The sequence below is a fragment of the Scatophagus argus genome, chromosome 13 (genome assembly GCF_020382885.2).
Source record: "Scatophagus argus isolate fScaArg1 chromosome 13, fScaArg1.pri, whole genome shotgun sequence".
Taxonomy (NCBI): Eukaryota; Metazoa; Chordata; class Actinopteri; family Scatophagidae; genus Scatophagus; species Scatophagus argus.
Window position 1 is genome coordinate 16,983,997 of NC_058505.1, and position 10,231 is coordinate 16,994,227.

At 40.1% G+C, this 10,231-nt stretch overlaps 1 protein-coding gene across 1 annotated transcript; it reads left to right on the top strand.

Annotated features, from left to right (window-relative positions):
• Positions 1–372: 372 nt before the first annotated feature.
• On the top strand, positions 373–4,586 carry ints15 (integrator complex subunit 15). The gene is made up of 8 exons (XM_046409557.1): positions 373–498; positions 1,006–1,206; positions 1,336–1,557; positions 1,699–1,864; positions 2,102–2,379; positions 2,522–2,759; positions 3,840–3,879; positions 4,157–4,586. Exons 2-8 carry the CDS (start codon positions 1,012–1,014, stop codon positions 4,392–4,394), a joined length of 1,377 nt encoding a protein of 458 aa, XP_046265513.1. The 5' UTR covers positions 373–498; positions 1,006–1,011; the 3' UTR covers positions 4,395–4,586.
• Positions 4,587–10,231: the final 5,645 nt, after the last annotated feature.

Consider the following 10,231-nt stretch of genomic DNA (forward strand, 5'->3'; position numbering starts at 1 on the left):
CTATACTATAGGTCTACTATACTATATATACTTTAAACATATGAATAGGCTATGTGAACAGTTGTTTTCCTCAACAATTGTTTTAAAGACTCTACCTAGAGTAGGCTAAAGTGTAAATATTTCCAAAGGAAATGCAGAGACCTCATGAAGGAATGTACAGTTTTTATTTAATTCTGTGTGAGATAACTAAATGATATATTCTAAATTTAAAAAACCCTGACGGTCTTTGTTTTGTTGTTTTGAAACTTGTAGTAAGTACAGTAAGTACAGCCTTTTTTCTGGCAATTTTCTGGTTGTTTTTTTTATGTGCAATGAATGTAAACAGTCTGTTGACATGGTGCTAAATAGCACATGCTCCGACCCGCTACAACACTGACAGTGGTTTTATCCCACGTAGGCTTCCGTAGAAGCAGGAAGTAGCTTCGTTGTCGTTTAGAGACCGTTCACTAGTCTCATCATCGGCAAATTTATTGACTCATTTAAGAGTTTTTTGCACGGGTAAGAGCATAACTAAATACATTTTGTCCTGGAAAGGGCAGCTCTGATAATAACTAACGCATGTGGGATATGTCGATAGATAGAAAGCAGTGTTTTAGCTAACCGTGCTAACCCTAGCTGTAGCAGGATGGAGGAGACCGACTGACTGTGGGTCTGGTCCACTTGAGAAGTACTGGGTTACAGCTATGAACCAACAGTTTACAACACTAATATAACGTTAAAACTTTGGACTTTGTGATTATTTTTTCTCTCAGCGTTCTTTGTTGATTGTGTCATTTTTCTTACTCTGTTTTTGGCTAAGTACATGCTGGGGATCATTGGGTTGTTACAGCTATACATATAGTTATTGTAGTTTTTCTCTGCAGTTTTAAAGACGCATCTCATTTATTAAATCGCCTCTAATCACCTATTGTGAAACAGGTTTTGAACACACCACTCTTGAACACATTTTAATTGTGACTTTTAAATGATTTTAAGTTTGCCAAATGTTGTATGGCTCTCTGTTAGGCGGTGATGGGTGACATTCGTCAGTCGTTGCTGCCTCGCGATGTGTTGAGTGCAGCCAAGGAGCTGCTGTATCACCTGGACATCTACATCTGTAACCTGGTGCAGTCAGGGAGGCAGCCTCCTCAGGTCGACTCCAAAACCTTGGAGCTGATAGAGGAGTTCATTCTGCATGCCCCTAAGGACAGAAGCACCCCAGCCAGGGTATGGCATAGCCTGCTTGTGCACTCATATGTAGAATGTACAAACACAAATGTGGACATCCAACAAGTTTTCTGTGTTTGTTTGTCTACCTCCAAACACGTGCTTTTCTGTGTTGTCTGTGTTTGTCAGAGGATGAATGCGCTTCAGGAGCTCCAGCTGTTGGAGATCATGTGCAGCTGTTTCCAGGAGCAGAGCCGTGATACTGTCCGACAGCTCATGTTCTCCGCCCTCTTCAGTCTCCAAGGCAACCAGGCAGATGAAAGTCGCATGGCACTTTTAGGCAAACTGGTCTCCATGGCAATCGCTGTGGGCAGGGTTCCCATCTTGGAATGTGCAGCTACCTGGTTACAGGTGAGGATTGTGCATTCAGATGTTCATGTTTTTAATAGTCCTATTCAAACTGAGCTTCTTCAGTTGTTCAGTGCTAATGTTAGTGTGTGAATATGTGTTTGTCTGCTACTGAACGTATGTCTCTGGATCCGTGTCCTGCAGAGAACCCACCGTGTGTACTGTGTGCGCCTGGCTCAGGTGCTGGTAGATGACTACTGTAGTATGGTGCCAGGCTCTGTGCCCACCCTTCACAACATCCACAGCTCCAGCCCACGTTTCTGCTGCCAGTTCATCACTGCTGTCACCACCCTCTATGACCTCACCTCAGGTACTTTGCTGGGATAACACAAAAGTCCAAAAACAACTAAAAGCTGAGACTGCCATAAAATCCAATGGAATTTGTAAATTTTTGAAAATTGAATTGTTTTGAAAATTAAATTTGGGCAGAAGGAATATGAAAATCTTCTTTTCAAATGACTGACAATGTGAAATAGCCTGGAGTGCTTTCGCTCAGTATTTTGCATCCTTTTACTTATTTTCAAAACATCTTTATGTGTGTTTTTAGAGGAGCTCACTCCTCCTTTAGAACTCCTACAGATGATCGTGTCGTGGATCCAAGATGACCCCCGTCTGGTTCTGATCACCTTCCTGAATACGCCCCTCTCTGGCAGCCAGCCAATCAGCTCACTTGATGTCACACCATTAGGGGGGTTGGTGCGCTGGTGCGTCAAAGCGCCTCTGGCCTATAGGAGAGACAAAAAGCTGGCGTTGACCAATGGCACCACTGAAAGCGAGCCAGAGGTGGGGAGTCTTTTCTCTGCCCTCCATCTGAGTGTCCTACAGGTGTGTGGTGTGTTCAGATACAATTGTTGTTGTTGAATACAGTATATATTACATGCAGCACAATACAAAACACCTCTAACTTACACAGTCCAGATAACAAAATCATTTTAACACACCATTGTCTGTCTCCTTCTGTGTCTAGGTCTTCATGCTCTTGCCAAACATCCTAAATGAGAAAGGGCTTTTTGGTCGCCTGGCGCTCCTTCAGCTGGAGTCCCTGGCCACGCTGACCTCTGACCTCTCCAGGCTGTTGGATCAGGCTGACAAACAAACACTCACGTCATCCACAGACACACATGCACTGTCCCAGCTGACACTGGACCGGCTGGCACAGGCCTTGCAAGTGGCCATGGCTAATGGAGCCCTGCTCTGCTCGAGAGGTAAGATTGGCTGTGTTCAGAATTGCATACTAATGTACTAATGTAACTAACTAATGTTCAAGTATGAAATCAAAATGAACATGTAGTGCTTTTCAGCTGCATAATATCTGGACTTTGTGTATGTGAAAAATGTCCAGACGTTACTAGATTGGTAAGACTTTCTAAATATGCACTGTGAGCTTTTTGCACATACTCAACCGCCCCAAAATGCATTGTGCGTGTTCACACTGTCTGATGGTAGACTGTGATGCATATGGTTCAAGCACCTCACTGTAGTTTGTTTTACAGTTTTGTATGCTATTGCAACACTAAATTCACTCACAAATTCACAAGAAATCAGTTGTATAAATCTCAGATATTGGCAGTTTTATGAAAATTGATGGTGAATCAAAAATGCTCAGCTCAGCAGCCTCCTCTTCTGCTTCTCTCTAAATCAAAGGTAGCTGCTAACATTGCTGGCACATTTTTTGTTCTTAATAGTTATTTTTACCTTAGTTCTTTGTTCTTAAAATAAAACAGGAATCACAAACAATAGCCTTTTACCACCCCCACGTTTTTCTTCAGTTTGCCTTAAAATAGTACTTTAGAATATTAGATTGATTGGAAGAGGGAAGGTTGATTTACATTTGTGATAACAAATTTTCATTTAATGGACATGGATCTATTATGGAGACTGCTAATGTTGTGAGTAGGCCTATATTTCAGTGTGAGGAGTCTGTGAGTAGTGGCACATTTTATTTTTCATTTAGCACATAGCACAGTGTGTTAGTATGTGATTTTAAACACAGTCCTTTAGAAAAAGTGGAATACAACTTGACAGATATTCAGTGTATGTTCTGTCTTTCTGTCTGTCTCTACTGTGTGCTGTCTACTAAAGACAACAAAATGCAGACTTAAAAGTTCATGGTATTATTGTACTTAAAGTAGGTATACTTTAAATTGCACATTTTTCAGCTATCACTTTATGCAGTGACTCAATAAGTAACTACTAAACTGGGTTTATCCCATGTCTCATGGATTGTCTCATCATGCTCTGTTGTGATGTTTAAGTGCTTATTTCATGCTGCCTTGTCTCCACAGAGGACCTGAGAGCCATCTGTTCCCGACTCCCACACAACAAGTAAGAACCATTATCTACCTACTGCTCATTTACCTCTCCACTGCCCGCGTGGTTCCTGCTAGAACTGTCAGTTGAGAGTATCAACCTCAGGGTCATATTGTTTAAATGGTGCTAATTCAAGTGTAGTTTTGATGGGGGCCCTTGGTATTATGGATGTGTCTCAGGTTTTTGTTGTGATGCACAACATGTACCTAAACACGACTTGTATTTGATGTTTTTTGTTCCACCTCTCTTCTCTTTCCTCTCCTCTATTTCCTTTGTGTATTTGTATCTCCAGTTTGCTCCAGTTGGTGCTGTCAGGCCCAGTGATGTACTACAACAACATCCACACCCCTCCGCTGGCCTTCAGCCCGCACGCAGCTCACTCCCCCATCGCCTCACACCCCACACACCCCGCACACACCCCGCACACACCTCTAGCCACACCTCTAGCCACTCACCCGTCCTCTCACCCTCAGTACCCCGCTCAGCCCTTCATGACAGGGATGCCGTTCCCCTTCCGACCCAGCCACTAAAAGAAACTTGCAGATGTGAAGTTGTGTGTTTATGTGTTGATATGTGTGGATAATGTGCTGTGGGGCTTATTGCCTGTTTGTTGGCATGCATGAATTAATGTGTGAGTGGTTAATTAGGATGTTAATAAGATGTGCTTTTGCTAAAGGTCTGTGAGGCTAATGTGTCTGTCCAATAAATATTTTTTTACCTCACTCTTGGCGTTGTTCATTATACCAACCACTTGTGGTCACTGTTGTCCTATTCCCAGCTGCAGTACCTCAGCTCTTAAATGTCCTGTATTTCAGGTTTTTGTTTGAATTATTGCAAAGTTCAAGATGACATGTAAAGAGAACTCTTGTTCTTGTAACTATGTAAATTGTACCTGCTTTTTATTCTCTCAACAAGAGATAAAAAGCTCTTTAATGTGGAAAAATGTATTGTCGTATCAGTATAAACGGTGATCAGTGGTTGAATAAACCAAACTGCTTGCTATAATCAGCAACAATAAAAGAGTCTTGCATTTAAAGTTGTAAAGCAAAATGCAATACACAGATAAAATACAGAAATAGCTGGAACAATTCAACCAGAACAACAACTCGTGGAGGTGCAGATTGACACACCACCCTGAGGCCACGAGTGACAAAGGCACAAATATTTAAAAGTAGATTTTCATTTCCGTCCCAAACCAGCAGGTCCTTATGTAACCAAAGATGTCAGAGCTGAGCCTCTTTGTGCATAAGCTTGTCCCCTGTTACTAGACAGATAGCATATCATGTGTGTGCAGCGCAGCAAAAAAGATGCTTGACCCTCCCAAGAACCCTGACTGCCCTCATCCAGGATGAGAGTTGCATCATCCACAGTCATCTCTGTACAGCAACACTGCCTTTTACTGCAGTATTTAAACACACTGCACAAAGTGTTAGAACAAACACAAATTTGTAAGGTTAGTAGTGATTCGAGGTTTGGGGAATTCTTATGGGCATACATGTTGTGTGTGCTTGAATCCATCTCTCTTTTTTCATCTTACTTCCTCATAATCTGCTCTTGTGCATGATTTGCATCTATTGGAAGGAATTAAACATCCTGAGACATGCCTTTGTTTGCTCCTACACAGTGTTGCTGCTATTATTAGTTGGGTTGCTACTTCCTTATCTATTTTTACCAGAAATGTCTCACAATAGTTCCGCAGTAACTTCTTAAAGACACCTTGGTACAACAGAGCCAAAATCAACTCAGTAGATCAGTAGCTGGATTCCAGCTGTCGTTTCACATTGTCTCTCACGAGTGCACAGTGGTTAGTGGAGCTCATTGTTTCTTGTCCACATGCTAGAGATAGTATACCATCCGTGGACTCCCTCTGCAGAGCCCATGGGTGGGACAGTGATATGAGTATCTGTTCTGGGACAGAAATGCTTTACTGTTAGGCCTGGCAGAGGGTGACAAAAGATAATATTCGAGTCAAAAAGGCAAGATTGGTTTACTCAGGTACTGTAGGCCTCTTAAGTACAACGTTTAGGTACTTATACTTTACTTGAGTATTTCCATTAGAGCTCAGGGGCAAATATTGTACTTTTTTAGTCCACTACATTTGTCTGATAGCTTCATTACTTTTAATATTACAATTTTATCCCCTCAATGTGTTGATTGTGAATGAAAAAAAGGAGAAAATTCTGCTTAACCTAAATACACTATTTAAAACTCCACATGGATCATCTGGAAAGTCTGTTGCTTAGCTGAAAACACAGCTGCTTTTCTGAAAAGTTGACTATAGATACACGGTTCTCACAGGACAATAACCTCATATGATCTTGAGGAATATAATGCACTGCTGCAGATTAAACTAGCCAACATTACTTATGTATTACAATGAGCTCAACTTTAATCATCTACAGCAGTAAAATACAACATACACATTAATGCAGCAGTAGCAACACACAGTCAGTGCACACTTGCAGAATCAGTATTTTAATTTTTTTTTTTTAATTTTTCATAATACAGACTTTTATTTAAGTAAGGATAAATTCAGGACTTTTACTTGTAGTGGAGTAATTTTACCATGTGTGCTATTACTACTTCTATTTAAGTAAAGGATCTGAATACTTCTTCCACCACTACGAGTTGTTTGGTGAACTCAGTCTTGATCGGGCTTTCAGATTTACTGTACACTGTGTCGATATTACCAAAATCAGGACAGTGGTATGAGGCTGTGGCAGTGCGAATGGAAAACTCATGATGCCTCATCTTGTCTTGTGTATGGTTTTGTCAGTGCAGCTTGACACCAAATGTGCTGAATAGAACTGGTTTTGCATGTGCAGAGTTATAGGTAGTGGTAAGTGGTTTTGAGAAAAAATCTTTTGGCTTGACTTCATCCACGTCCCCTTTGCAGGTGTTGTGATTGCACAGGACTGTCTGGGTCAGCAGCTGCAGAATCGTTTCCTGTAGGAAAAAAAAAAAATCTCCCAAGGCCAACCCGCCAAATGAACACCTTTTTCAAAGCTAACCATAAACCAAATGCATAAACTTTAATTTGAGACATTTTGGGTCTGTTAGATGAATGTTACTATCAGGCTTTGAGCAGAAGCAGAAATAAAGAGGAGAACAGAACCGATTTTCACTAACTACTTCCCATCTAGATTGTGATTTTGCAGAACTACAACACAGGTGGTCAGTGGTTCATCTATGTATAGCCTACTTCCTTCTTTTGTCTTTAATAAAGTAACAGAGTTTCAGAGTGAGCTGAGCACCTAGTGATTCAAAAATGTGTAAATTAATAAAGTAAAAAGGGAAGACATTAGACAGACAAAGAATGAAAACAAATCTCTTTCTCCTGGCTTTTGTGAATAATGTAATTAACTGTTTTTTGTAAGTTAATAAGTATGCAGCATAAGGTATCATTAACAGGCTGGTTTTGTCAGATCCTCCAACACAGGACTTTATCCATAGAAGATTATACGTCCAGCTGCGGTTGCTGTGAAACCGGCCTCATCTGGTTTCTTAAACAATGGATCACCGCCACTGAGTTTACATCCTGCAAAGCCTGATCTCATAATTGACTTTACCTTTGAAACCAAACAGATCTGAGTGTTAATCGTTTTCGAAGAGGACATAAAACAGTTTTTAAATGGGATTGGGCAGTATTATGGGAAAAGGAAAGCATTTCTCTCTCATAGCGTCCTGAGCTCCCTGTGTCTTTTGTTGTTGTCATTTGTGATTTATTATGTGTGTTTGAGAGGGAACAACAAGAAGAAGGCACACGCTTGTGACAAGCTAATTTTAAGCAGTTGATATTTTACTACATTTGCTATCTTAGTTTAGCATGCAGCATGCACACATTTGCCAAATGGTACTAAACACAAAATATAGGTGAGGCTGATGAGAGTGTCTTAGTTTTGGAGATATTGAGTCATAAACCGCAGTGCTGGGCAAACTACATAACTTGATGACGGTGCAGGATAAAAAGTACTGGGGCCACCCAAGTCAGTAAAATTCTCTGAACTAAAAATGTGAACCCCAAAATTGTGCCTATCATAAAATTTATTAGTATAAATCATCTGGGGACCTTGAATATTCGTACAAAATGTGTGCTATAAGTGTAGTAGATGTAAAGCTATTTCCCTGAATAAGCAGGACATTTGACCTGCTGGTGGCACAACATGAAAAGTCAGCTGATCACCAAAGTCATTAGAATTTATCCTCTGGGGACCTTGGATATCTGCAGCAACTCTCAAAGCAGTTTACTGAATAGTTAAATGCTCAGTGTTCACTTCATAAGGCACACCTGTACAGTCTACAACTGTTCTAACTTGCTGATATTGTTTTCATTTGTTTTGAACACAGAGGTGTTAATTAAATTATATATTTTAGCACCGAGGTCATAGTGATGGTGTTGTACTGGACTGAATCACATGTGTGCAAAGTTAGAGGGACAAATAAAGAAACATATCTTGGTTTGAACACCATCTTCACCTCAGTAATGAACTTTTAATCGAATGTTCACATTTCCAAAAATGTCAACACACTGAGACGCTGAGTGTGTTTCACTCCGAGCTACACTGTCAACGTTGTGAAGTGGGTTGGATTTATCCTTTAGGGATCATGAATGTCTCTACTAAACTTAGTGAAAATGCACCTGATAGTTGTGGACATACTTAAGTGGTGGACCAGTGGACTGATATTAGCAGCTGTAAATCCTTTCTGAAATAAGGTTCATATGCAGATACAACTTACACAGGAGGGAGTTACCTTAAGTTTCTCAAAGGTGTTAATAGTTAACAATATAATCTCCTATCTGTCATCTCTTTGTCAGAGATAAGCTTACTTTTTTGGTCAAGTGTTAACATTTAAAAAACAAATACATTACGCATCTGCTTTGGACTTCATTCAATAGTTAAATGAATATGTAAAACCATATCCACTTAATTAGATTTATTCACAAAAGGAGATGTTTTCACATGCAAGAAGGGAACTGAGTTGTTGCAAGAAGCGTTTCTTAATCATTTCAGCACAGTGGTTTTGGTCTTGTAGCCTCCTGTTCATACTGTACACGTCTTTCTTAGCATATTTTAAGTCCTGATGTTTCCAGTGAAATTCCAGAACCTTGTATTACTGTTACATTTTCTGAGCAAACATTTCCTCGCACAGCCATTTTCACACAGTTTGGAGTATTGTTGCAATGCCATGAGTGGCAGCAGGTGCTGTGGAAATCTGTTAGGGCCAAGGTTAACAATTTAACTGAACCACATGAACTAGGGCATCATTACATGTTCGTCTGTGTCAGCATGACACAGTGTCGAGTAGTGATCACAGAGAAAAAAAGGACACAATTAAATGTCAGTCTCTATGGTGACTTTGCATTTTTGGCCTGCAGCACATGAAACTACAACAACGACTTGGTGTAAAAAATGCTGTTGGCCTTTCGGAACTCTAAATCATTAACTGCTCTTTGTGAGATCGGACGGAAATTAATTGCAATCACGTCTACTGTTTTGTTTAGCAGGAGATATACAGTAGCTTTTTAAGTGTAATCTTAGGTACCGACTTGCATGTTAAAAAAAAACAGTGGACCTTAAGGTGGCTGTTGCTGAATACATAAAATATATCTAGGTATTCAAAGTTACATTGAGCCCTGTTATGCCACTTAAAATGTCAAACCAATGATGGCAAGTGGCCCAAATGTAGGAAAATTAAACCATGGGAAAATGACTGAAACCTGAGCTCAGAGCCCCCAATGACTGTTTTGCACAAAATATACATTAGCAGCCTGGCACCAGGCATCAACATGTAATTACTGAAGTTACCCAAAAGAGTAATTACAAGGACAATAACACAACCTCACCAAGGCTATTTTGGTTAAATAATCAATAATTATAAGTGGTTGTAAATAAATAGGATTACAAAACCAGTGAACAAAAAAATAAAAAGAAGCACCTGTTTACAAGGATTTACTAATAATTTACCACCACTGGCGACTGCTTTGCTCCGGCCCACCACAAATGCCCAATCACAGGACTGATGATTTGTCAACCATGTCTGTGTGAGCATAACAGTGGGTAACATCATAATCAAATTATCAATATTGTCTCCATTGGAAGCTGCTGAAATAGGAGCTGTGTGTTTTTCTGTTGAAGGCCAATCAAAGCACTTCTGTATTTGCACTAAATAATTTACTAATGTTGCCCTAAATTCAAGTTTGCTGGCTTCGGTGGATTTCCAACCTTGTGCTTTATTCTTAAACAGTATAATACTGCTTAACTTCGGGATATTGGAAAAAGGAGCCAAAATGGTCCCAGACAACTTGAACTGGAAAAAAACTGTACATCTGACTTAGTCAGCAGTATGATGACCAAACTAAATAAGC